At 36.1% G+C, this 27,972-nt stretch overlaps 5 protein-coding genes across 5 annotated transcripts; 1 reads left to right on the top strand and 4 right to left on the bottom strand.

Moving 5' to 3' along the window:
• Window positions 1–679: 679 nt before the first annotated feature.
• CBG17772 lies at window positions 680–1,164 on the bottom strand (the record flags this gene model as incomplete). The annotated part of the gene is made up of 2 exons (XM_002631789.2): window positions 680–963; window positions 1,062–1,164. The coding sequence occupies 2 exons, from the start codon at window positions 1,162–1,164 to the stop codon at window positions 680–682; spliced, it is 387 nt and encodes a 128-aa protein (XP_002631835.2).
• A 488-nt stretch (window positions 1,165–1,652) lies between these two features.
• Window positions 1,653–1,907, top strand: CBG17773 (the record flags this gene model as incomplete). The annotated part of the gene is made up of 1 exon (XM_002631790.2): window positions 1,653–1,907. One exon carries the CDS (start codon window positions 1,653–1,655, stop codon window positions 1,905–1,907), a length of 255 nt encoding a protein of 84 aa, XP_002631836.2.
• A 704-nt stretch (window positions 1,908–2,611) lies between these two features.
• CBG17774 lies at window positions 2,612–8,780 on the bottom strand (the record flags this gene model as incomplete). The annotated part of the gene is made up of 13 exons (XM_045242884.1): window positions 2,612–2,788; window positions 3,083–3,247; window positions 3,552–3,802; window positions 3,884–4,049; window positions 4,716–5,384; window positions 5,439–5,540; window positions 5,887–5,991; window positions 6,045–6,142; window positions 6,717–6,799; window positions 6,867–7,123; window positions 7,169–7,501; window positions 7,727–7,849; window positions 8,658–8,780. The coding sequence occupies 13 exons, from the start codon at window positions 8,778–8,780 to the stop codon at window positions 2,612–2,614; spliced, it is 2,652 nt and encodes an 883-aa protein (XP_045096299.1).
• A 5,919-nt stretch (window positions 8,781–14,699) lies between these two features.
• On the bottom strand, window positions 14,700–16,787 carry CBG17775 (the record flags this gene model as incomplete). Its single annotated transcript, XM_002631792.1, has 4 exons — window positions 14,700–14,801; window positions 15,236–15,267; window positions 16,130–16,493; window positions 16,599–16,787. 4 exons carry the CDS (start codon window positions 16,785–16,787, stop codon window positions 14,700–14,702), a joined length of 687 nt encoding a protein of 228 aa, XP_002631838.1.
• Window positions 16,788–21,016: 4,229 nt separating this feature from the next.
• Window positions 21,017–23,515, bottom strand: CBG17776 (the record flags this gene model as incomplete). Its single annotated transcript, XM_045242883.1, has 9 exons — window positions 21,017–21,421; window positions 21,469–21,843; window positions 21,893–22,060; window positions 22,106–22,282; window positions 22,332–22,457; window positions 22,503–22,583; window positions 22,995–23,165; window positions 23,213–23,302; window positions 23,387–23,515. 9 exons carry the CDS (start codon window positions 23,513–23,515, stop codon window positions 21,017–21,019), a joined length of 1,722 nt encoding a protein of 573 aa, XP_045096300.1.
• Window positions 23,516–27,972: the final 4,457 nt, after the last annotated feature.

The raw sequence follows: 27,972 nt of genomic DNA, 5'->3' as shown, positions 1-27,972 counted from the left end.
GTTTTTTTCATAATTTATTTGTTAACATAATAAAACAAGTTTCTTCATTTTCAACTGATTTTGGTACCTCGGAGCGAGGCCTCGGCGGCACGCTGGTAGCCCTTCAGAAATTCCGAGTTCAAAAAGTTCAATCCGAAGGAAACAAGGGAAGAAAAAAGTAAAAACACCAGCAGGGATTGAACCTCTGACCTCCTGAATACTAGCCTAGAGCGTACCCACTACACTACGCGTGTAAGAGGCGACCATCGCGTTTTTCACGTTATGAAGCGACGCCGCAGCAGCAAGCTAGTGAAGAAATTAGGGTGACAAAAAAGAGCATTTTTTCGTCCTTGAAGTGTTTTTTTCAGGTTTTTAAGTACATAGCTATATTTATACTTCAGAGTTATATCTTTTCAGTAAAAATGAAATTTTTGAAATTTTTGCTGTCTACCCTCCTTTAAAGGAGATTTTTCGTAGTTTTTTTGTAGCTAGAGTATGCATTCTACCGTCACGGTGTACAACGCGTAATGTCACTCTGCGTACAGCTGTCGTCCTCGCCTTTATGTATGCAATCGGGCGTGCGCTTTCTCTTTGCCCGCGTGGCTCAGTCGGTAGCGGCGCCGCACCCTCAATCATCGCCCTCACAAGTTCAACTCCTCGAGGGGCATCTTTGAACGAAATTTCGAGAACATTATTTTTTTCATGTCCCCCCACCTTTAAACTTGTCAATCATCTCCTTATACTCTTCTTGAGTACCAGCGAAGTTTTTGAGCTGCTCTAGTCCTCCTTTAATATCACCAGATACTATTTTGTCAAAAGCCTCCTTTCTTTGAATTACTGGGTTGAGAATATCTGGAATCGATGGTCCTCCGCCGCCAAATAGTCCGCCAAAAAAGCCACCGAAGAAACCGATAACTCCAATGACCACTTTACCAACTGGCCCAATAACATCTTTCACGACGTTCTTGACAAGATTCACCGGATCTATATATTGATCGGCGAAATCTTTAGCCAGCTTGAAAACATTCTCCCCATTGATTAGTAGGTAGTAAGAGCAGCGTCAGCATAGGGAATATGTTCACGAGCTAATCCGACAGGATTATTATATATGCTTGCGCCCAGCGTTAATCCTTTCTTCGCATTGGAAGCGGTGAGCATGTCTTTGACGTTGCCGTTGAGGCCCATTCCTGAAAAATAATGGATTCTGATATTTAAAATGTTTTGGTTCTAGATTATAAAAATCTCCGCACCACCAATAAGTCTAAAACATATGTACAAAATTATCGGCTGAAAATTTGTTAATTTCACCTATTTTTAGTGGAAAATAGACAACTTTAGATGTCTAAAAAAATATAGTACCATTCGTTGTATAGAACTGAAAATTTCAAAGTGTACTAAACCGAAATAGAGCTGCAATTTTGTAGGTGACATTCTTTTGTACCAATTCATTCAAATGAGATATACTGGTTTAAACCAGCCAAGCGCCAAATTAGCTCTATTTTTCAGAATATTCTGAAATTTTCAGTCTCATCTGACACAATTTAAGAGAAAGACGTTGCTCCCTTATAATTTTATGTTTCCGTATAAAGATGGGAAAAAGAAGGTTCAGAATTCTTGCTGGATTCTGAAATATGAGGATAGCAAGGTAATTAATCAATTAGTGTTTCGTAATTATGCTTAATTCCCAGATCAAATCAATTTGGAAGAGCGACCAAGAAAAGTATACTGCAGTTCCGTTCCGCTTTGTTTTGGAATGCATCGCTCGTTATCAAATCTTGCCAATTGATAATAAGATTGTCCCTCTGGAAGTTGGTGGAAAATCGATGGAATCGACGAAAAGATCGGATGAGAAATCGAATGATGGACCAGGATCAACTACTCGTGGCAGCACAACTGGATCCACATCGAAAACTCAGATTTCCGTTTGAGAGATCTTTTTTTAATACTAACTTAATAAATTTGTTGGTCTCTCAAAAAACCGCTTCAAAAAATCGAAGGCAATTCCCCAACATTTTCAATTTACATGTTAATTTTTAAAAGATTTTTAAAACTATTTTTTTCAGATTACGTTTCTCTGCGGCACAAGCTTCCCATACTCTTTCGCCCAATATCCAAATGTGGTGTTTTTTGATCTACAAAAAAAACAACATTCCTTATCGATTCTCGCCAACCCAACCATGCGGAAACTTTTCCATTCTTCTCACATAATTGATTATGCAATATCTTTTTTCCTATGTTCCCCACTAGACACAATGGCATTGTTTAGTAAACATCATAAACCAATTCTTATCAGTTACTAGTTGTTTTTAATTGTTGGACAAACAGACACACAGACAGATAAATTGGATTTAATGATATCAAAATAGTGGATAACTTTTAGAGGGAGGCAACTTTGGGTACTGTATGTTTAGAATCAGAAAGGACAGGACAGGGAAAAAAGCGAAAAGGTCACACGGTGTCAAGAATTTAGAAAATATGTCAAATATGTACATTTTCACGGGAAAAACCCGTAATACAGCTCAAAAAGTTTTTTTTTGGGGAAAAAGAGAGATAAAAGGAAAGGAATGAGAGGGGAAACTTTTGAGATGGATTGAATAATTGAAAGGGTAATTAGGGAGATAATTATTGATAATTACCAAACAATACATTTATGGTCTGGGTTAACTGGAGAGTTTTTGGGGCATTTGTAGACGTCTGCGAAGGCTTCCATGTTGGAAAGAACGCCGATCACACGGAAGACTTCTGGAGAGTGCTCATCGGTGAGCACTTGTTGCATCGCCGCCGCTTCCTTCTTTTTGCCACACCAGAACTGGAAAAATTCAAAATACAGAAGGAGTATTTTGTTGAGAAATTTTCTGAGAATTTCTAGAAATATACTGTATTTCCTCTAATCGAAGCCTTCCCAAACCGTCAACTTTGAGTTCAATCGTCTTGGTTTCTATGAGAGATATCATAATTTTGTCAACTGATAAAATAGTTTTGATATTACGATCAATAATTGACCAGTTGACAACTTTTTCATATCTTTTACAGGAACCGAGATGAAATGGCTCAAAGTCAACGGTTAGAGGATCCTTCTTTTACAGTAATCTCAAAAACTCACATGAGCATAACTAACGAAGAATATCTGTTCGTTAGTGTATTGCTGCAATCCGGGAAGTCTCGGTTCCTCTCCATTCTCATGGACGTAGTTCTGGTAGGCTTGGAACGCTTCTTTCACACCACCATTGTCAGCAATATTCTCTCCTTGGGTTAGTTTTCCATTGACCTGAAATTTAGAAATATTTGGTACTATTAAAATTTTTCATGTCACTTCAAAGATGTTCATTTCATAGAAGAGTGAATGCCGTATTAGCTCTAACAGAAGCTTATTCAAACCTTCGACTTTAAGCTCAGACATCTCGATTCCTGTCAAAGATATCAAAAATTTGTCAACTGATAAATCATTTATCATAATATCATTAATGTTTTACCAGTTGACAACATTTTCATATATCTATTAGAAACCGAGATAATCGAGCTCAAACTGAACGTATCGCGTATGATCTCAAATAAAACTCAATCCAACTCACCCGGAAACTGGTCTTTGGAACTGTATAGTTTCCATACTGCTCCACAATACAACGTCGTCTCTTGTCAAACGCCTGCAAAGAGCTATCGCTCCACCAATTGTGCAAATTTCCATCCTTGTCGTACTGTGATCCTTGATCATCAAATCCATGTGTTATTTCATGTCCAATGACGGCTCCAATAGCACCATAGTTGACTGCTTTGGGGAATGTTCCAGAGAAGAATGGAGGTTGGAGAATACCGGCGGGGAAGGCTGCAAGTTTAGTTTTTTGGGACAATCTGAGTTAATGGATTTTGGAGGCTCCTTAGAAACTTGAACAGCTTAAAAACTTACTGATAGCATTCTTCTCCGGCGAGTAAAAGGCATTGACCACTGCTGGAGAGATGTCGAACTCATGCTTGTCAAATGGTTTTGTAAGTTTTTGGAATTCTCGGCTTTGCATCCATACGACACTCTTCTTCATGATGTAGTAATAGGTGTCATGTTCACTGATGTGGAGCTGTAAAGGAGTTGGATTACTGTAGGTACGCTAATTTCCTAAAAGTTGGTGCCCTAAAAAACTCATCTTGCAAATCTTAGGCCGACATTGTAAAATAGCTCAGAAAACACCCAGGGTAAATATCAGACCTTTTCTAGGTCATAAACTTTAGTGCCTTAGAAAAAAACCACTTGCAAAATTTAGGCCACCATATTAAGATGGCTGTAAAAACACATCATGTGAAAATCAAGACTTTCTAGGCCATTGAAGTTAGTGGCCTAGAAAACTATACTTGCAAAAGTTAGGTAATCATGGTAAATAGCCTAGATAACACACCAGGTGAATATCAGGCCTTTTCTGAGTCGAAAAAGTTTGTGGCCTAAATCTTCACTTGCAAAAGTTAGGTCACGATGTTAAAATAGTTCGAAAACACTCTAGGGGAATATCAGGTCTTTTCTAGGTCATAAAACTTATTGGCCTAAAAAACTAATCTTGCAAAACTTAGGCCAGTATTTCAAAATGGCTCAGAAAACATACCAGGTGAACATGAAGATTTTTCTGAGTCATAAAAAATGGTGGCCTAGGAAACTCAACTTGCAAAAGTTAGGCCACCATGTTACAATGGCCTAGAAAACACATCAGAGCTTTTCTGCCAAAGATACATAGGGTCCATGTAATTCAACTCACCCCAACATATTGCTTATCCAACAATGGAATATCATTAGTCACATCCGGATAACCAATATTATTAATCATCGAATTCGCCTTCTCAATCGCCACTTTCTTCGTCTCCTCATCCATCCAATCATTCTTCCGAACCAAATCAGTAAAAGACTTGCTCAAATGAGTAATCATTCGAAGTGCCTCATACTTATCACTCTCTTGGAAATGCGCCTGAACGTAGATTGCGCCTGCTGCCAGTGGGAGTACGGTAGATGGAACCTGAGCGCAATCCTTCCATCTTGGAGGCGACTGTTGTTGACCGGTCATCACTTTTAGGAAGTCCTGAAGTTCTTTTTCGAATTTTGAGGTTCCAGAAGTTTGCCTAACCTGCTTTATATCCTCAAATCGCTCATCCAAATATCTCACATTCGATTGCACTACTCTCCATAGCACATAATTGGTGAGCAATCCCACGTCAGTCTTCTCAAGGAGCTCGGAAATTTGTCGAAGGTATTCGATTTCACAAATAATAATTTCAGTGTCATTATGGAATAAATCAATAAGATCAGTGGGTGCAATGCTCTGGAAAAATGGAACCCAATCGACTTGAGGTAATAGGGAATAGAGATCTCGAATGGCTCGTTTATTATAGAGTCTGGTGTTGTTCCGACGCTCATCCTCAGCAACAATGATCTGGAAAAAATTTTGATTTGAATTTTGAACGCAAAAAAATTTTTAAGGTATTACCTTCGCCAACTCAATCTCAAAATCAATAATCTTCTCGATATCTGCATTCATGTCCGCATCGTTTCGTGTCAAATTGCCGTCTGCTTTCAGGATTTGGGCAATCTGAAAATTTTAATTTTAAAGGTGGGGGGACATGAAAAAAAATGTTCTCGACATTCCGTTCAAAGATGCCCCTCGAGGAGTTGAACTTGTGAGGGTGAGGATTGAGGGTGCGGCGCCGCTACCGACTGAGGCACGCAGGCAAAGAGAAAGCGCACGCCCGATTGCATACATAAAGGCGAGGACGACAGCTGTACGCAGAGTGACATTGAGCGTTGTACACCGTGACGGTAGAATGCATACTCTAGCTACCAAAAAACTTCGAAAAATCTCCTGTCCCCCCACCTTTAATTAAAATTTTTCAATTTGTTTGGTTTGTTCTTTACAGATAAAAAAAAATGTATCTTACATTTCTCAAATACTTTCTGTACGCTGTCATATGGCTTGAAAAGAGGGTAGTGTTCAAGTAATAGTCTCGAGTTCCACGACCCAGTGCCAAAGTGGATTGATCGATCTGAAAATTGAAATATGGTTCTAGAAGACTCCACGAAATTTGAGGGTTCTTACAAAGAGAGTGTTCCTTGAGGTATTTTTGGAATCCGCGTAGATATAAAGTTGGAAGAAGACGTCAACACCATAGTCGCGACGAGAGTTGACAAGAAGGTCTGGAAAAGTGGAATTTTTCTCGGTTCCTGTCAAAGATATGGGCAATGATCAACTGATAAAATGTTTATCATAACACTCCAAGACGCCGTATCTGCTCAAATAAAACCATACCTTAAGCCGTCATCTTTGAGCTCAATTAGCTCGATTCCTAATACAGATACAAAAATATAGTTAACTAACAAAATGTTTGTCATAAGATAAGCAACATTTTATCAGTTGAAAGTTTTTTAATACCTCTTATAGAAATTGAGATAATTGAGCTGAAAGTGACAGTATAAGGTGGTCTTCCATTAGAGGGATTACGGTATTTCTATATCTCATTAAAAGTGATACAAAATTTCAAAAAATCCTTTTTTGCAGAATCATGACAGTAGCTAGATTTGAGGAAACACTTTGAAAATTTCAGGTGATTTGAATCAAACGTAAAATTATATTTCTACCAATTTTCGTGCTTCCAAGATAATTATGTCAAAAGATATACCAGTTTCTGTCAGTCCGGGTAGTTCCGCCCCCTCAATTCCTTAAAGGGGCATGCTGACGCAAACCAAATAGAAATGGATGTTCTAAACTCACTTGTCAAATTGAATGTTGTCTTGTTCCAACTTTCATGTAGAAGTGGCCACTCTCCGAGTTCCGTCAGGGTTTCGATGAGAGGTCTGTAAAGTTCCCATCAATTTTGCAACTTGATACTGTAAACATTTCCATTGCTAGCAATTGGCTTACCCAGTCTTCAACTCATCCAACTGCGTCTTATTCATGCAACTTCTATACGTAGCTCGGGCCATATTAATCGATTCGGATTCAGTGACGACTTCTTGCTCGAGAAGGACTCGCAACTGCTGGCGAACTTGTTCTCTGGCATAAGCAAATGTTCCAAAAGCAAACATATCATCAGGAATCGGGTGTTGGTCGTTCCATTGGCCACAGGCGAACTCAAAGAAGTCCTCGCAGGGGTTCACGGAGGTGTTCATGGCGTTTAACTGGAAACTTAGGAGATTAAAATGCCACTTTATTCATAAACATACGAAATGAGTTGCTGCTCTAACGCATCCTGGTGTGGAGCACACTTCTGGCTTTTTAGGCTTCTCAAAAGACGTCGGAATCGGTTGAATCGTAGTCGTCGGTGGAGCTTCAGAGTCAGGAACAAGGGGCGGAGCCGCTGGAGCAACTGGAGCTTTCTCCGACGACTTTTCGGTTTGTGTAGCATGATCAGCTTTAATTGCCTCTATCCGCTTATCAGTGTTGATTATCACTGCAAGAAGAACAGCAGTAAGTAGGCAGAAGAGGAGCATCGTTGGAATCAAGAGCTTCTCCATTGTAGTCCGCGATTTCCACCATCGGAATGTGCCTTGGAACTTCTGTAAAAAAGGGATACCTAAGTTCGTCTAGAGAAGCTTCTTGGACAGCCAAACCGTGAAATTTGAGGTCAATTATCTCGTTTCTCATGGCAGACATCCAAATTCTGTACACTAATAAAATATTGCCTGTATTATGATAAACAATTTATCAGTTGACAAATTTTTGATATCTTCTACAAGTATCGAGATGATTGACGTCAAAGTTGAAGTATCGAAATAACTCACCTTTCCCGGAATAAAAATCACAGCTGGCGCCTCGTCTCTTGCTGGAGCGTTGAAGCATGGTGATCCGCTGGAAGACGATAAAGGAATATCATTTTGAGATGGTAGTGGTCGAGGCATTTTTTTCTCGGTTCATATTCGAAATTTTCAAATCGAAATGGTAGGTCAAACAGAGAACAAATAAAACATTTTCATGTAGACAGAGTGATTGGGTGGGGGTAATCCGCTTATTTTGACTACCCCGATATTTTGTGAACTTTTGAAATGGGAAAATTTGAAACATGTTACAAAATAGGGGTTATTTAAAGTGTCAGATTTTGAAATCCCTATAGTTTGAAATCTAATTGTAAGAATCTTTAATATTAGGTTCTTTAATTTCTCAAATCCTAAAAATCCAAAAATTGATTTAATAGTCAATTCAATTTTCTATGAACTTTGAGCTCAATTATCTCGGTTCCTATGAGAGATATCAAAACGTTGTCAACAGATAAAATGTTGGTAATATTATGATACACATTTTTTCAGTTGACCACTTTTTGATACCTCTAAAGAAAGCGAGATAAATTGACTAAAAGTTGACTGTGCCCATCCTAAACGAAGCCTACCCTACATATACCACTTTGAGCTCAATTATCTCGGTTCATTCAAAAGATATCAATCAGTGATCAGCTAATAAAAAGTTGATGTTAACATGATAAACATTTCGTCCGTTGAACACTTTTTGATATCTTCCCTAGGAACCGAGTTAAATTGTGTCAAAGATTGAAGTGTAGGAGTTCCTTTAACAGAAACCCTCTTATTCATTGTCACTTCGATCCTAATTATCTTTTTTCGTAAATTACTTCTTCTTTGAAAATCAATTTTCTGATATTTAACAATTTTCGAGTCCTCCCTAGTGGCCTAATTTTCCTTCCTAGGCCATCCCAACCCCGACCAACCTTGGTGTTGGCGTATCACTATTCTCACTGATCGTAATCAATTGCATTTGACTCTCATTGCTCCGCAGGTGCACATAATCCGGCGGGTCGTTTCCGAATGGCATTCTGCAAGAAAACATTCTTCGCTTTTTTTCTCTTGAGTGAATGAAGTGCTTGTGAGTGATAACTAAATAGGTGTGGTTGAGAAAAATCACTGATAAGAAAAAAATAAAGCGAACAAAAAGGAAGTTCTATACCACGTTATTCAAACAAAATGGATGATAGGTCACATTGGAAATGTTTTTTCAGAAAAATAACAATATGAATGGGTAAATATGTACAAATAGGAACACCTGGGAAGGAGACAAACTCACCCAAAAAATTCGAGAGCCTGATTGACTAGAGCGTTTCTGACCATTAGCGAAATTTTTGGGGGAAAGAATGAAAAAAAATTATGAAAGGCAGAGTGAGGAAAGGAGAAGGACAGGTGTCAAGTTACTAAATATATATAAACAAATTACATTTGGAGGGGAAAGAGCAGAAAGTTTTAAACAAATTTTTTATAGAAATGTTAGAAATTGAATGTCAGAAATCACCTGTGCCTCTGATAGAAACGCACTATTTACCAAAAGGATGAGCATAAGTACGACATATGTATAACCTGTAACAGAAGGGGCCTCAAAGTTTAAACTTTAAGCCAATATATCTCGGTTCCGATCAAAGATATCAAAAAGTTGTCAACTGATAAATTGTTTATCATAATATCAGCAATATTTTATCTGTTGATAGATTTTTTATATCTCGCATAGGAATCGAGATGATTGAGCTTAAACTTAACGGTAGGGGGCTCATCTTTTTTCTGGTTTTACGGTACCAAACTTTTTCCCAATTTATCTCAAGTCCTGTCAAAGATTCAAAAAAGTTGTTAACTTAAAAAAAAACATTTCTGATGTTATGATTAACATTTTATCAGTTGACTACTTTTTGATATCTTTGACAGGAACCGAGATAAATTGGGTCAAAGATAAAAGCATGTGGGTTCTTCTATTATCAGGGTTAGAGAGGAAAGTACATAAGAAATGGCATTAAGAGCTCAAAAATTCTGTGAATTCAAAAAAATGGTGTGGAAATTGGAGACTTCAAAACGTAGAATTGTGATTTCATGGATATTTTCTGCTGAAATTCAGGCATATTTCTTATGCTAAAACTTGGCTACTTTAAGAAATAACACTTTTTGCCCAACAAGACGTCTTGAATTCTGAATTTCAAGATACCCATTGAGCCTCGTGGACCACGAGGTGTGGTCGAAGTCATTTTGATTGGAATAATTCATGAGATTTTTTTATCCTTTGGACACGAAAGATGACTGACTTCTTCTTGCTGTGGGTGGAATGAATCAGAGAATCTTTTACTAGATCATATGTGGATTCAGATATTTGCAAGGGCAGAGAATTGGTAATAGAATTCTAGTGAGGACATAAACTTCAAAATATGACTGCTTTTTAAAGGCACATGAAAATTTAAAAAACTCAGAAGAGGAGGAACACCAAGAAGTTATTCCACCTGACAATTTTCTTTTCGCTTGGCTTAATATGTTCCTATTCACACAAGGAAGTACACAGAATGAATTTCTGAGCTCTCTCACACTCGTGACTCAGAAAAATGAAAACGAAAAAAACGGAACCTAATTCTTCGAGCGAATGCAATTAGAAATGGAAATGAGATGAAAAGGAATTGAGAGAGAGAGGGAGAAAAGTGAAAAATGCAAATGGGATATTGGTTTTCAGACTCGCTAGAAGAGATCATGTGTGACCAATTCTTGGAATTAAAACTATTGGGCTGGATCCTTTGGTCATTTGAAAATTGAAAAAAAGAGAGGGAAATGGAGATTTGAACATTTTAAATTGAAAAAAGAGGAGAAGGCTAAAAAATGTAGGCTAGAATGAAATGGAGAAATAAATTGTTGAGCTGTAATAAACATTTCCTAGCATAACCAAAAAAGGGATCATAGCTTTTATAGGGATCACAGCTGTTATACCGTATTTGCTCTAACAGAAGCCCACCCTATACGTGTTCCTTGAGCTCAATTATCTCGGTTTCTATAAAAGATATCAAAAAATTTTAACTGATATAATATTGTTGATAATATGATAAACATTTTATCAGTTGACAGTTTTTTGATATCTTTTACAGGAACTGATATATATGAGCTTAAAGTTTACAGTTGATTTTTGGATTTTTTGGAATTCCAAGTAAGACTAACTTCTATTTTTTGCAGATTCTTCATCTCGTCAAATCTCAAAATCTTGCCAGCTAAGATTTTTTGAAATCCTTCTTATCATAATCCCCACTGACTACAACTCTTATTACAAAAACTACGAAAATTCTGTTCTTACAATAAAAAAAGTATCAAAATCTGGTCAATTTTGTTCGAAGCGTGCCGTGCAAAAACCAAAACGGGATTAGAGAAATCGGATTAAAATATATTGAAATGGAGAAGACAGAAAACTGTTAATCCATTTGAATTGGTATATGGAAAAGTGATCAACGTACAAAAATTAGGCAACGAATTGACTGAAAAAAGCTAGAGACGACATTAACCCGCCGGTCGTCCGTTTTTGCTCTAATAGAAGCATAGCTCACTTTGAGTTCAATTATCTCGGTTCCTATAAGAGATATCAAACATGTGTCAATTGATAAAATATTGGTGATACTATGATAAATATTTTATCAGTGGACAACTTTTTGATATCTCTTACAAGAAGTGAGATCATTGAACTCAAGGTGCACTTATAGTCTGGGCTTATATTGGAGAAAATACGGTAGTTATAGAGCCACCCTAGACCCGCCAATCACCCGCTTTTTTGCTTAAACTGCTTCATAAAGTCATAAACCATAAAAAACATTTTAATACAAAAAATATGTGTCTGAAATCATTTTCAGCCAATATTTTCTATTTTTTCACTTTTATGTACCAGCTCCTGGCACCATAAGATCAATCTCGTGATGACGGTGTCATTAAGTATAGATGGAAGAAAATTGTGGTCAATTTTATCTCTCTCTCTCTCTCTCTCTCTCTCGAATTTCAAATTAGCCGCCATTTTTCAAGTCATTTTTCCAAGAAAACCGTCAACGTTGAGGGGGTGTAGACACCCTCAAAACTAAAAAGAAAATGTTTAGAATGAAGAAAATTAGGTACATTATTTTTTACGTAGGAGATGTAAATGGGGAGGAGGACAAAGGGGAAACATGATTTTTGAGGGAAAAATTAGAAAAATTTTGCAATGATCCAAAATACAAAATGAACTGTCAGGTAGAAAAAGCTAGAAATAGCTAAAAAAACTGGAAGTTGAAAAAGTTAGCTTTAAAAAAAACTGGGAAAAAATGCAGCAATTTATAAACAAACATTTTGAAAAAATGACTGAAAAACAGCCACATAAGGGATCAGGAAAGGCATAATAGTATGACTGAAAAAAATAACAAAAACATCACAACGGGATTCTCTAAAGTTTTGGGATTCTGAAGTTCTCAGATTCCGAAGTTCTGAGATCCTGAGAATCTGAAATTCTGAAAATCTGAAATTCTGAGATCCTGAGAATCTGAAATTCTGAAAATCTGAAATTCTGAGATTCTGAGATTCTGAGATTCTGAGATTCTGAGATTCTGAGATTCTGAGATTCTGAGATTCTGTAATTCAGAAGTTCAGTAGATCGAAAGTTCAGAAGTTCGAAGGTTCAGAAATTGAAAAATTGAGAAATTCTGGAATTCAGATATTCAAAAATTTCTGAAGTTCTGAGTTTCTGAAATTTATGAAGTTCTGAGATTCTGAGATTCTGTGATTCCGAGATTCTGAGATTCTGAGATCCGAAGATTCTGAGATTCTGAGATTCTGAGATTCTGAGATTCTGAGATTCTGAGATTCTAAGATTCTGAGATTCTGAAATTCTGAGATTCTGAAATTCTGAGATTCTGTAATTTAGAAACTCGGATTCTGTGACTTTAAGAATCTAGAATTTCAAAAAAGTAGAATTCTGAAGCTCTAAAATTCTAAAACCCCTGAATTTTGAAAATTCTGAAATTCTCCAATTTAAAAAATTGACTTGAACTGCAAAAAACCCAAAAAATCATGAAAGTCTAAAATTTTTAATCCCAAAAAATATCTTAAAATTCTAGATACGGGTTTCTGGAATCCAATCTTTCCGGTTTAAATGAAACAACACATTTTCAGAATTTCAGCTTTTGGGGGATTTGCTAAGAGTCATAAAATCTAATAAAAAATCCGGATTTTCAGAATTTCAGCATTACAAAAATGCCTTTATTTTTGTCTGGAAAATGATTTGCTGAGAGTCTGAAAATTGGATTTGTATTCAAAATACTCCAAAAAACTAGGTTCCTCGAATTCCAGCCTAAAAATTGTAGTAAAAAACAAACTCCAAAAAAACGAGGAAACGGAAACTGAATAAAAAATAGGGAGACTTCTTCCCCCGTTCCACCAAAAACTTTCAGAGATTTTTCTTTTTTTTTTCTTCTTCCAAAAAAAAGAATGGAAGAAAAAAGTAGACGCAGAAGACGTTGGACGTCCTCGTGAGCTTCTTCTTCAATGGGACCTTTTTCTCTAACCACGCTCTCCATTCTCCACACTATTTCTCCTTCTATTGATTCTGAGTAGCGGAAAAAGAAGAAGAAGGAAAAGAAGACGATGAAAAAGGGAATGAAGAAAAACGAGGGACACAAAATGGAGGGAAAAATGAGCGAAGGGGACACAGCTGCTTTTTAGTGGACTCCTAATGGAGTGTTTAGAGAGAATTTGAATGAGAAAATGGACCGGAAAATTGTGGACACTGATGATGATGGATATATGGATGGATTGGATGGAGAAAAGTAATGAATTTTTTATTGGGCACAAAAAGTGGAGGGTAAATAGATTATGGAATTGGTGAGTAGTGGACAAATGGTTTTTAGGCCCTCATATGAACGTAGGGGGCGGAGCTTGTGCGTTGAGATCAGCTATATACGAGATTGATGGTTTTGAGAACTTTTTTCCGGAATGATATTATAGTATTACTGATTTTTTGAATCACAGAATGTTATCATAAAATCTCATGAATACTGAAAGTCAAAATATCTAAAAATCTGAATTTGAATTTTTCTTAGTTTAGAAATTCAGAAATTCAGAAATTCTTAAAAAAGTGAAAAAGAAACTCATAAAGGTAAAAATTATCAAACTGAAGAAATTCTGAAGTTTGGATATTTTGAAATTCTGAATTTCTGAATTTCTGAGATTTTTGAAATTCTGGGAAATTCTGGGAAATTCAAAATTTTTTAAAAATTTTTTTCTGGAACTCAATGACGTACAAAATGACTTAGTTCAAAGCTTGGAACTCGGAACTTTTTCAAGAATTCTGGAAATTTCCAAAATTTCTAGAAAAAAAAATCTAGAATTTTTTCGAAGAGTTCAAAAAAGCATGGAAACTGTTAAAAAATGAAGAAAACTATGAAATTCGAATCTTTGATAGATTCTACAAACTATTCAAACTTATTGACACTTCAAAATTCCAAAAATCCCACAATTTCAAAATTTCGAAAAAAACAATTTTCTAGGAAATGAATCCTGGGATATTCATAACAAAATATTCATTGCTTTTTTATTTCAAATGTGGCTCACAAAAATTTCATGCTCGCATAGAAATTGCAGTTGGGGCACTTGTAACCTTATTATCATTCTGTTTTTTACAAAAAATCACAGAAAATAAAAATGTTCGATATGGAAAAAGAACTAAAAGAATGCATAAACTAGCAATTCCCTTATGAAAAACCAACGGTAAAAATGTTAGATTATTTTTCGCTTGATCGAAATTCTCTGGATTCGTATTAATCGATAATAAAATCATTGGAATCCAAATCAACAAAATTGGAATAATGATTTGAAGAACAATTCCAAAAAATAAGTGAATCTGAAGACGTCGAGTTTCCGGAGACAACTGAGATGATTTGACATAGCAGAGATAGTAAATACAGCAGCCACAAAAGAAGAGAATTTGGAAAATTAGGATTCCATTTTAAAATAAACTTGTGACACTTAAATAGGTATACCAGAAGCCGTCTGTTGGGAAAACGAGAATATTTTCGGTGAAGAAATATTTCGGAGGACATGGCAAGGCCTGAAAATCAGAGAATTAGACTTTGAGTTGAGGAATACTGTAATTTTAGAAAATTCAGATGCCGTAAAAGCTGTATTAGAATGGCCTTCTTTGGCGCACTTCAATTAGAAACTTTGAAAATTTTGAACTCCGTTGATTTTTTTTTGTTTTAATGAACTTTTTTTTTTTCGACTTTGTGAGGATCGTCTGGAATTTCCACATTTGAAAAATGCCTATTTTCTTCAAATTCTGTTTTTTCTTTTTTTTTCCGTATTTCAGATCTTCTGATTTTATGAATTTTTAAATTCGTCAGAATTTTCTAGACTTTCTGAACTTATGAATTTTTGAATTACCGAATTCCCGAATTTCGGCTTTTCTGAATGTCTGAATTTTTAGAATCTCAGACTTTTTAAATTTCTGTATTTCCGAATTTCAAAACTTCAAAATCTGCTTACCTTCAAACCAGTAATTTTAGCTTTATCAGGATCTGGGAAATGGAAATAAACTGGAATAAATGGTCCCAAACATCCAGAAATATTCAAAAATACCCATAAATTTCTCGTTGAATTATTTTAAATCGAAAAACATTGTTGATAATTAAACTGCTTCGATTTTCAAAAAGAATTAAAAATGCCAATACCATCACTGAAATTCTCAAATATTTTCTTGAATTGAAAAAGTTTTCGTGGGAAAAGCTTACAAAAACTAGTCAAAATTTGAAAATAACAATGTAACTCGTTGGGAACCTTCAAATCACTTAAAATTCCAATAAAAAATCCAGCTCTCTAAGGATAAAAAACTATGGTGTCGATAGAAAAGAATAGTAAATTCCACAAAATGTATAAGAAAAATTTAGATTCAGAAGACTCAATTTCACAGAATCCATAATTTTTGGAGTCTTTTTCAAAATACAGAAAAATGTAAAAAGCTGAAAAGGTAGGGAAGTAAGTGTAATCACTCGACAAGTGTGAACAACATTTTCTTTGGATTCTAGAAATTTCGAAAAGCTTCCAGAAGAACTTTGGCACAAAATTGGATATATATTTTTGAAATATTCACTGAGTTGTTGAGACATTAGGATATTAGCAGCCGATATCAGAAACGTTTTCTGATAAAATTTTCTAAAAAATGCTGTGCGAACCGGAACTACAGAAAATGTATATGTCTAGCCAATAAATAAAAAATAATTAATTAATTTTCCGTTATTAGATTCGCAAGCAAGCTTCAAGCTCCGATAGAATTTGGAGTTGGAACATTTGCAATCTTATTATCATTTTGTTTTTTACAACAAATCACAGAAAATAAAAATGTTCGATATGGAAAATGAATTAAAATAATACATAAACTACCGATTCCCTTATGAATAACCATCGGTAAAAATGTGAAATTATTTTTCGATTGATCGAAAATTTCTGGATTGGAATTAATTGTTAATAACATTACTGGGATCAAAACCAACAAAAATGGAATAGTGGTTTGAAGAACAATTCCAAAAAATGAGCGAATCTGAAGTCGTCGAGTTTCAGGAGATACTTGAGGTGACTTGGCATAAAAGAGATAGTAGAGACAGCAGACGGTAAAGAATAAAATTTGTAAAAAAAGAATTCCACTCGAAACTAAAAATGAGGCACTTAAATAGGTGTACCAAAAACCGTCTGATGGTAACACCAGAATATTTTCGGCGAAGAAATATTTTGGAGGACATGGCAGGGACTGAAAATAGAGCATTAGATTTGAAATTTGGAAAATTGATAACTACTTTCTAAACTTTTAAGTTTTCGGACAGTCTAGAATTTCAAAACTGCAGAATCTGCTTACCTTCAACATGATAACTCTGGCTTCACCAGAATCTGGTAAATTGAAATAAACGGGAATAAATGGTAACATACATCCAGTAATATTAAAAAATATCCAGAAACTCCTCGTTGAATTATTTGTAATTCGAAAAATATTATTGACAATCAAACTGCTCCGATTTTCAAAAAGTACCAAAAATGCCAATATCATCGCTGAAATTTTCAGATTTAAAAAACTTTTAGAATGTTTTTATGGGTAAAAAACCTACAAAAACTAGTAAACACTTGAAAAAAATGAATAAATCCGTTTGAAACTCCAAAGTCACTCAATATTCCAATAAAAATGAAAGCTCGTTGAGGATAGAAAAAGTATTGTGTCGAAAGAAATGAATAAAAAATTCCACAAAATGTATACCAAAAATTTAAATTTAGAAGACTCATTTTTACAGAAACCATTGCTTTTGGAGTCTTTTTCATAATACAGAAAAATGTAAAAAGTTGGAAAGGTAGGCTGATAAGTGTAATCACTCGGCAAGTGTTAACAAAATTCTCTTTGGATTCTAGAAATTTCAGAAATTTTCCAGAAGAACTTTGGCACAAAATTGGATATATATTTTTGAAATATTCACTGAGTTGTTGAGACATTAGGATATTAGCAGCCGATATCAGAAACGTTTTCTGATAAAATTTTCTAAAAAATGCTGTGCGAACCGGAACTACAGAAAATGTATATGTCTAGCCAAATAAATAAAAAATAATTAATTAATTTTCCGAGGAAGTACAACAATAACGCATGACTGATTTTTGAGGAATTCTTGCACAGAATTGGATAAAAATTGTTGTAATATTCGCTTAGTTGCTGAGACATTTGGAGATTTTCAGCCGATTTCAGAGGTGTAATCTTTTTTTCTGAGAATTTTCGAGAAAATAATGTGACCGGAACTATAGGAACCTGTCTGTCTAATCAAATGAAGGGAAAATTTTGAGAAAATAGTAAATAGCGAAAGAGACAACAACAAATGAGTAATTCAAAATTTTCAGAGATGAGTTCAAAATGACATTTTCAGAATTATACCAAATTCTGAAAGTCGGACAACTAAAACACTTCCAGAGAGCAAATGAAGTGAAAATAATTAATTAGTTTTTTCAAGCGAGTACAAAAATAAACGTATGACTGGTTTTGGGGAAAACAATAAATGACGAAAGAAACAAAAATAATTGAGAAATTCAAATTGTTCAGAAATGATTTTTGGCTTTCTGAAAAAATAAAAAGTTTAAAACCTTGGGAACATTAAAACTGGAAAAGCAGAAAGTATTTCAAATTTTAGGTTGTAGTACACAGGATTTAGAAACAAAACATGACTTTCTAAAACTGTTTCAAAAACCAATTTTCTGTAATTTTTTTAGACAACATTGCTGAAAATATTCTCGACATAACCAGTTTTTGACAGTTTTTTTACTTTCAGATAATCCAGTAGGCTCCAGGAAAAGTTCAGAAATATGTAGATTTTGAAATTAAAAAAATCGAAAATTCAAAAATTCAAAATTTCAGAAGTTCAGTAGATCGAAAGTTCAGAAGTTCGAAAGTTCAGAAATTGAGAAATTGAAAAATTCTGAAATTCAGATATTCAGAAATTTCTGAAGTTCTGAGTTTCTGAAATTTCTGAAGTTCTGTTATTCTGGAATACTGAGATTCCGAGATTCTGAGATTCTGGGATCCTGAGGTTTTTGAGATTCTGAAACTCTTAAATTCTGAAATCCTGAAATTTAGAAGATCAGGATTACCGACACTCGGAAATACGGATATTCAGAAATTCAAAAAATTAGTAACTTTGAAATTCAGGGTTTCAGAATTTTTTTTTAACTTCCTAAAGCTTTGAATTTCATGTAATTTTTTGAATCTGTCACTTTCCGAATTCACGATTTTCTGGAAAGAAAACGGTCATGAATACGGCCTCTGGTTTTTTTTAATTTTCGAAGTTTTAAGAATTTGATTCTAAGAACTCGAGAAATTTCAGACAATTCCATACTGGTATTCAGATTTTTAGGGGTTTTGCGATTTTCCGAATTCCAATTAAATTTTGAATTTTGTAGATCAATAAGGTTGTGTTTTTGCAGAACCTCGATATCCATCTCGTTATCAAGATCTAAGGGTCAATCGCGAAGCTAAACGCAAGGGAAAACTAGAATGTTTTCGGTGAAGAATTCTTTTGGAGGACGTGGCAGGGACTGAAAATTTCGAAATGTCTGGAATTTCAAAATTTCAGAATCTGCCTACCTTCAACACATTAGTTCTGGCTTCATCGGATTCCGGAAAAATTGAAATAAATTGGAATTAATGGTCTGATACATCCAATAATATTGACAATTAACCAAAAGCATCTACTGGACAGACTTTAAAATCGAAAAATATTATTCACAATTAAACTGCTCCGATTTTCGAAAAGAATCGAATATGCCATTAACATAACTGCAAATTATCCGTTTTTTAAAATAAATTTTTTAAAGGTGGGGGGACATGAAAAAAATAATGTTCTCGAAATTCCGTTCAAAGATGCCCCTCGAGGAGTTGAACTTGTGGGGGCGATGATTAAGGGTGCGGCGCCGCTACCGACTGAGCCACGCGGGCAAAGAGGAAGCTGCCGCCCGATTGCATATATAAAGGCGAGGACGACAGCTGTACGCAGAGTGACATTAAGCGTTGTACACTGTTACGGTAGAATGCATACTCTAGCTACAAAAAAACTACGAAAAATCTCCTGTCACCCCACCTTTAAATCAAAAACCTACAAAAACTATTCAAAACTATTTAAAAAAGATTGAAATCCGTTTGAAAAACCCAAACCACTCAAAATTGCAATGTAAAATCTAGCTCTATGAGGATAGAAAAAGTAAAATGTCGAAGAAAACGAAAATACTCCACAAAATGTATACCAAAAGTTTAAATTCAAAAGTGAAAATTTTACAGAATCCATAGCTTTTGGAGTTTTCCTCAAAATACAAAAAATGTGAAAAGCTGAAGAGGTAGAGCAATTAGGATGGTTAGTCGGCAAGTGTGAATAAGATTTTCTTGGGATTCTAGGAATTTTGATAAGCTTCCAGAAGATTTTTGCACAAAATTGGATAAACATTATGTTGAGACATTTTGATATTTTCAGCGGGTTCGAAAATATTTTTTCGATAGAATTTTCGAAAAAACAATGTGATCGGAACTATAAAAAATGTATATATGTCTAGTCGAATGAAGAGAAAATAAATAATTATTTTTCTAGCGAATACAAAAAGAAACGTATGACTAGTTTTGGATAGAATAATAAATAACAACATGAAAAAGAAAAATTCAGTAATTCAATTTTATCAGAGATGAGGTTGAGTTGAAATTCAAAGATTTTTTAACCATAATTTTAAATTTCAGAAATAATATCCCAAAAATTCGAAATTCAAAGCTTCATTAATAATTTCTGATTATAAAATTCATTAATAAAATAAATTGCACAAAAATAATTTCAAGAAATTGGAGATGGAACATTTGCAATCTTATTATCATTTTGCTGTTTACAACAAATCACAGAAAATAAAAATGTTCGATATGGAAAATGGACTAAAATAACACATAAACTAGCGATTCTTTTATGAAAAACTAGCGGTAAAAATTTGATATTGTTTTTCGATTGATCGAATTTTTCTGGACTTGTGTTAATCGATAATAAAATTGTTGGAACCAGAACCAACAAAAATGGAATAGTCGTTTGAAGAGTAATTCCAAAAATGATCGAATCTGAAGACGTCGAGTTTCAGAAGACACTTGAGATGACTTGGCATAGAAGAGATAGCAGAGGCAGCAGACGCAAAAGAAAAGAATTTTTTAAAATTGTATTATTCTGAATTCCTAAATTTTTGATTTTTCTTGTTCATATGAATAAGACTTCATTTTCAGAACAAGAAGCTCCACGTCCCGATGAAAACCTGTCTACTGTAACTTGCATGGTGTCACAAATTCGACGTGCTGACCATGGGACCTTCTACCAAAAGATGGAATCCGTTTGTGATCTGTATTACAAACAGTTGTCTGAAGAATTCCATTAACCATAAAAATTTGATTCACCGTAAAAAACTTATTTTGACTAATGAATTTGCTGAAAATCATATTTATTGAAAAGAAAAATCCTCAATTTTCGGAAATTCTGATACAGATCTGATGAAGTGTTGAAAAAGTACACATGTGTTCCTGGGAAATAGGATGGAAAGGGAATGTAGTTGAAAAAAAATGAAGATAGACCACAAAATAAAATGAATAGCGATGAGAGGATCCAATAAGACAGAATCTTGGGAATGTGTCTTGAAAAGAGGAGGAAGGAAATTAGGAAAAAAGAGCAATAATGGTAGAAAGGGAGAATTTTTAAAAAAGGGAAAAAATATACCACAATTATTGAAATGTATTTAGCTTCTAATAAACTTTTCTTCAACATCCAGTTCCTGGCTTTGATCTCGATATCCTGGAGCAGGAACAAATCGTGGCATATTTTGGGTTTCGTCTCCGAAGTCATCAACTTCATTTTTGATGTGATTCACTATCGGTGGTCTCTGATAATCTTCTCTCGGATTTCCGAAAAGTGTTAAATCTTTGACGTCTTCATCTAATAGAGCTTCATCTGGTGTGCCAATTTCATACCCTTCGCTCTCCATATCATCCTCTTCTTGGTGTTCATTCATCTGGTAGTCGAATTCCGGGTCATTGGGATACTCTTCGTCGAGTGGATCAGCGAAATCGTCTTCCCCTGCATTGACGTCTCCGGGCTGAAGCTTTTTCACTACGGTCCATCGCTCCACCAAATAAACCGTGAACTGAAAAACAAATCTTTGATGTCCATAATTCAATTATTCCCACTCACGCTATCGCCCGACACATTCTCTTTTTTCTCGATGTAAAGAATTACATCTTCGTCCGTGGGTGCATCGTACTTCTCGTAGAGTCTCTCGAAGGTCGCCATTTCCTTTGGCATTTCATTCAACATAATTTCCTTTTTCAAAAATGATTCTAGCGTAGTTTTTCTTTTGTTTTCCAGCCAGTTGAAGATCTGTAAATTGTTAATTACAGAATATGAAAGTATTCCAATATTCACTCTTCTCCGAGTGCCTCCCGATTCCGATTCCAAAGCTTTATTTGGTTTTTCAAGAAATTGCTGGGTTTGGAAGAATGTTTCCATGGCAGTTGTGAATTGATTCTGTTTTTTCAAGTGGCGTTGTCGACGGAACCATTCCTCAACCTGGAAGATTAAAATGATGAAAATTGCATTTCAACGATATAAAGCTCACTTTTCGACTCGACCAGTGAATTTTTCCTTTTAATTCGACATTCTGGTAATCCGAAAACAAAGGATCTTCAACTAAAATCTGCCTAAGAATTGGTTCGGCTTTGTCGTAAGTGAGTGGAGAGTCGACGATCCCATTTTCTTGTCGGGATGTCTCGAAGAATTCTCTCAGCTGAAAATTATTAATTTCTCTTCTGAATCGAAATAAGTCTCTTACTCGATGTCTTGGCCATCCTGTTTTTTCCTTCAATTCCGCATTCTTGTAGTCTCGAAAATTTGGATTTCGTTTAAAGAACTCCATTAAAATTGGCTTCGCGTCTTCTTCGCAAAGTAAAAGTGGAACTTCCTCAGCGATCGGATTTCTATATCTTTTTGTCGAAAACCATCCTTCGACCTGAAATCGATATTCTGTGATTTTATACTAATTGGTCGTAAAAACTGACTTTTTCTTTGGTTATTCCAAGTTCTGACACTAATGCTGCAATCGTTTCCTTATCTGGTCGACGGTTTATAGCAAAGACTTGCTCCATTCTCAGCTTCTTTTCGCCTGAGAGTATTCCTTCGCGTCTCTAAAAAAATTGTTCATGAACATTTGTCTAGGAACAGAAAATAACCTTCACCCATTCTGGATTGGACTCTCTTGCCTTCACCCATTCTGGATTTTCCTGTCTTTTGTTATCAAACCATTTCCGTACCTGAAAATTAAACGTTTTTAATTAAGATGTTCGGGCGATTTTTCGTATGGGGATGGGGAAAACAAATATTCTATTTTTTTATAGGCACGGTATTAAAAAAATAGTTTTGTCATGATGCTCGAAACTAACAACACTTCGCAATATTGTTTTCATTCACAAAATACCCTAATTTTCCGATAGAGCCAAACATTTTTTAGTGTTTATCAGAATTTTCTTGACAATTTAGGAACATGTTTGGAAGTTTGCTATGCTAAATTGTGATTGGCATATTATAATGTTTTTAATTTAAAACCAAGCATTGAATCGTGTAAGATGGATAACACAATCTGCTCCTTATAACGGTTTAAAAAGTTATGAATGCTTTGAAAACTGCTCTGAACACTTATTTTGAAACTTAATTTTCATACTCACTTGGCGGGTGCTAAGATTGGTTTCTTCCGCCAATTTTTTTCTCTGCTCTTCTGACGGGTTATGAGTTTGAGAAAGCATTGCGTGAAGTATCTCTCTCTGTTCTTCCGTGTAGTTATTTCTCTTTCTTTTCTGAGAATGTTGAATTTGTTCATTCTCCGTCTTTTCCACGACCTGAAATATTCATTTAAAAATGTTTCACTACATCGAAAAATTAATACCGTATCGTCAGAATCCGAGCTGTCTTCGAAATCTGAGTCATGTTCATTGTAAATAACATGTCTGGCCGAATTTCTCTTGGGTCTCAGCTCCTGAAAACTCATTTTTCAAAAAAACAGAAAACATTTTCCATTGCTGGAGAAGAGGGAAAGAGAGAGAGAGAGAGAAAACTGTACCTGAACATCATGTTCTGATTCTGATGCAGAGGAGTCGGGTAGTCTTCTTCTCTTCAAAGCGATCCCTTCGGATGTCCCTTGATGAGACGTAGTGTCCTTGCGTGGTCTTTCAACACGACGACTTGGCATTTCTGAAAAAAGAATCATGTTTACAACGCATTTTTTCATACTGAAAGCGAGTCATGGACAACGAGACATTTCTGTTAGTATTCAGTTCAATAAATAAGCTAGGCTAAATTTTTTCATTTACTATAGTTTCTGGAATACTCAAATGTAAACGCAAAAACCTTGAGGTTTAATTACCCAAGTTTGAGGTACCGCCGACAACGACGAACAATGACACCAGTCAACGACGACTTGTCGCGTGCTCCCTCTTCTGAGCCCTTGGAAGGACCGCCCCCGCCCACTACTCGTCCACCGCCGACCCCAGACCCCGAATCATCGTCGCCAACGAAGTCGCCACCGCGCAAGCTGCCCTTTCTGAATACTCAAAACCTGAGAAAACGCGGACGGCCCAAGGCAATCTCTGCTTCCGAAACCCATGTCAATGCTCTTCTAATTAGAGTAGCCGCTCTCGAAGCCAGAATTGAACGTCAGGATAAAAAAATCGCCTCCCTCGAAGCTACGATCAAGGCCGCTGAAACAATATCCGGGAACAATTACGATCCACCGCTGGGTGTCGGCCCGCCGAAGCTCAAAACCAAGCAGAGAAGTATCGAAACCGTCGAGCACTGGTGTGACACCTGGAGACTCAAAGTAGCCGGAAATAAGACGGTCGTTATGCATTATGGTAAACGCAATCCTAAGACAGTTTACTTTATTAAGGGATCCCCCATTACTCCGCATCGCTCATTCAAGGACCTAGGTATACTAGTTGATGATCAACTTCAATTCGACAAACACATCAATCTTATTGCCTACTCTGCTAAACTCAAGTCCCGCCAAATACTGAAAACGTTCCAATCGAAAAACCCTTGTTTATATTTCCGTCTCTTCGACACCTACATTAGACCGGTCCTCAAATACTGTTGCGAACTTTTAGATCCATCCAATGCCACACTTGCCAATAAACTAGAATCTCCTCTTCGTTTTTTTCACCAGAAAAGTCTTTCAGAGATGTAATATGCCCTTCAATTCATACACCGATCGCCTATCCCAGTTCTCTATGCTAACCACCCTTCATCGCCGCACCCTTCTAGTTCTTCGTACCTATCACAAAATTGTTATAAACTCATACCATTTTCCCTCTATGTCGTCCTACATTCTTCCCAGCCATTCTAACAGAGCCCCGTATTTGTTCAAAATCAACGGTCAATACTTTGACTGCTTCCTTCACAGAAACTTGTCTATGTGGAACCGTGTATGTAAGGTGATAAATTCTAAGCTCAGTCCGGTGGCGTTTGCTAAGCGAGTAGGAGCGATTCCTTATGATATTCTGATCCCTCCCACTTGACCTACAGGACTCTAGTCGGTCCGTCTGGTCATTTTACTTTTTTATTTGTACAGGTCCCATTTCTTGCCAAATTATCTATCGATTTCCCTCCATGCATTGCAAATAAATATATTAATATTATTATTGAAAGCAAAAGGAAATGAAATAGAATTGAGAAAAAACAATTAAGAAAAATTGGTAGTGAGGGAAGTATGGACTGGGGTTTAAGACCTAAATTAAACATTAAAATCCTGAGTTTGTAAAATTGAAGATTATTTTACAGTTCTTTACTGTGTACGTTCTAGAAATTTCGAGACTCAAAAATTCAAAACAACTAATGCCTTTCAGCCAATGCCCAACAATTTCCACAAATTTTCTTCATAAAGAGTGAAATATATGACACAAAATCAAAAAGAACAATCAAAAGACAATGAGAAGTGAAAATTTTCTGCCGTAATTTTTGAAAATTCAGAAATATTGAGATTCTGAAGTTCTGAAATTCTGATGTTTTGAGGCCCTGAAATTCTGAAATTTTGAAGTTCCGAAATTCTCAGATTCCGAAATACTGAAATTCCAAAGTTCTGAAATTCTAAGAATTCTGAGATTTTCAAGCTCTGAAATGCAGGAATTCAGAAAATCCTTCAAAAAATTGTACCCCCGAATCACAAGAGTACCCCTGTATGAAATGGGTTGTACCCCAGAATCATTGGTAGTTTTCACCCCCGAATTTTTGTACCTACAAATTTTGTACCCCCGAGTCAGTTGTACCCCCTTGAAAAAAAGTAGTATAAGAGACAGTGGTAGTAAAAGAGACTCGGTAGTATAAGAGAAAAGTAGTATAAGAGATGGTTGTATAAGAGAATTTGCCGTCGGACCATGAGAACTATCAAAAACGTTTATTACGTTTTCCAGAAAATATACATTTAGGAATATTTTCCTGACTCGTAGAAAAGCAAAAGGACATCGAAAATCAATAAATTGTAAGGAAAATCGAAAAATTGTAAGGAAAGAAGACGGTTGACGTCTGTGCTGTTTATATGTGAGAATGAGAAAACGACAAGGAGGACGTGATAAAACGTTGTGTGGTCAATAATGTGAGGGTACAGGGGAGACGCAGGTGTGCAACAGTGCACGCACCCCTTCGGATCTCTAGACTAAAGGGACAGTGGACCTTCTCATTGCTGTCGTCTCTCTCTCTGTTTAGAATGGTCTACGGAGATGTATGACGTCAGCAGAGCGGACGCAATTAACAGAAATGTACAGAGCACAGTCAGAATGTGAAGCAGGTCCATTGCGGTTTGCCTATCGGCTTGCCCATCGCTGGAATTTTCCGATTCTTGCGAAACTTCTAAAATGTCGTTATGATTCAAAAACCTACAGGAACTAGTCAAAATTTGAAAAAAAAGAATAAATTCGCTTCAAGCTCCAAAATCACCCAAAATTCCATCGAAAAAGTATTGGTGAAATATTCGCTCAGTTGTTGAGACATTTGAAATTTCCCAGTGATTTCCAGGATAGTTTTCTAACAGAGTACTGTGGGAAATTCTGTGACCGGAACTACAGGAAATGTACATTTCCAGTCAAATGAAGGGAAAATAATTAATTAGTTTTCTTTTCAAGCGAGTTCAAAAAGAAACGTATGACACAAAAAGGAACTTATGACTTGAGAAACGTCAGGACTTAATAAAACTTTCCCAAGATCTCAACTTCGAAGGGCTACTGTTTCCTCCTATAAGATCCCAGCTGATGACATCACACCGTTCCAATGTTTTCTATCGGAACACCTGAATGTGGAGAAGGGCATCTGTCCTGTGCGCACCGTGCAGTTTTCGTCTTTACCGTGTCCACAGCGTCCACTGAAGACACCTCTTTTAATTTTACTCCAAACGCTTTATACCTTCTTCACACTCTGTCTGTGTTCTGTTCATTTCTGTTCATTGCGACTGCACTGCAGACGTAACACGGCAGCGTGGACCAGTGTATTCTACACCGACGACGACACCGTTTTTGTCGACCCTCTTTTTATTGGTCAACCTGTCCGGTAGGTTACCGGTTTTTATCTTCTTCACCCTCTTCCAAGTCTACAGGAGAGAAATCTCCCCCGATAAATACATGCAAACGAAAGTGGGTCACAGTAACCCGCGCGAATTTAAAGTGCGCGCCAACAGACACTTTTCTGTTTTCTCTGGGCATCTCCCCTCGTGGTCTCTCTCATCGTTTCCCCTTCAGTTCTTGCTTGGGAGTGCGTTCACACTGGTGACGCCTCCATTTGTTTTAACTCACCTTTAATAGGTTGATTTATTGTTGATTCAATAAATAGTGTTTTATAGGAATTCTGTGTTTTAGTGTCTTCTAGTTTTTCAGGTTACAAAGGTCTCTTTGAGTGCATAGAGGTTCTGTGAGTGCATAGCGTTTGTGTGTGTCTCTCACTCTCTCTGCATCTCGTTGTTTTCAATAGTGTCTTTTAGCAGTTAGTGTTTCTGGAGGTCTTTCAGTTACCTTACTAACCCTTGTATTGATTTCTTTCCTGCCTGTTTGTGTGCCACATTAACAGGCGTCATAATCTCCTCGTGACACAGAATCTGCAAGTTATTTAACAAAACTTTTTTTATCTTTTACACTAATCAAATTGGGTCAAAAGTAAAAGTATTGCATTCCTTTCTAGTCCAGGTTTTTCGGTTATGAACTCTGTTAACTTCTCACTCGGCTAATTTAACAAAACGCAATACTCTTTTTTTTCAGATAACAAAATGAGCAATATGACGATCCTTGTCAAAACTCCGCCGGGGCACGCCTTCACTAGTTTGGTCGCGTTGTTGGCTGAAAAAAGAATGGAATTCTCAGTTACAAACGATGCACCAAATTCCGGTGAGTTGCGTATGCATCGTTGACGTCATAAATCACCGTGGAACAGTGTATTCTACACAGACGACACCTTTTCTGTCGACCATCATATTGCGCGTTGATTTCTTTTCCTGACTCTTTGTGGGCCACATTGACGGTCGTGTTGATCTTCTCCAGGCTTAGTAAAGACAGTGTTTGGATAATCGGTTATCCGAATTTTGGTCTGAATCGAGTTTTTGGCTACATACCGGCACTCAAAAAAGTAGTTATGCTGGAAAACGACAGAGTGGACTACCAACAGTACTCAGGT

The sequence above is a fragment of the Caenorhabditis briggsae genome (assembly GCF_000004555.2).
Source record: "Caenorhabditis briggsae complete genome, chrII, whole genome shotgun sequence".
Taxonomy (NCBI): domain Eukaryota; kingdom Metazoa; phylum Nematoda; class Chromadorea; order Rhabditida; family Rhabditidae; genus Caenorhabditis; species Caenorhabditis briggsae.
The sequence above is the reverse complement of the archived record's forward strand: the minus strand, read 5'-3'. Positions and strand labels throughout refer to the sequence as shown.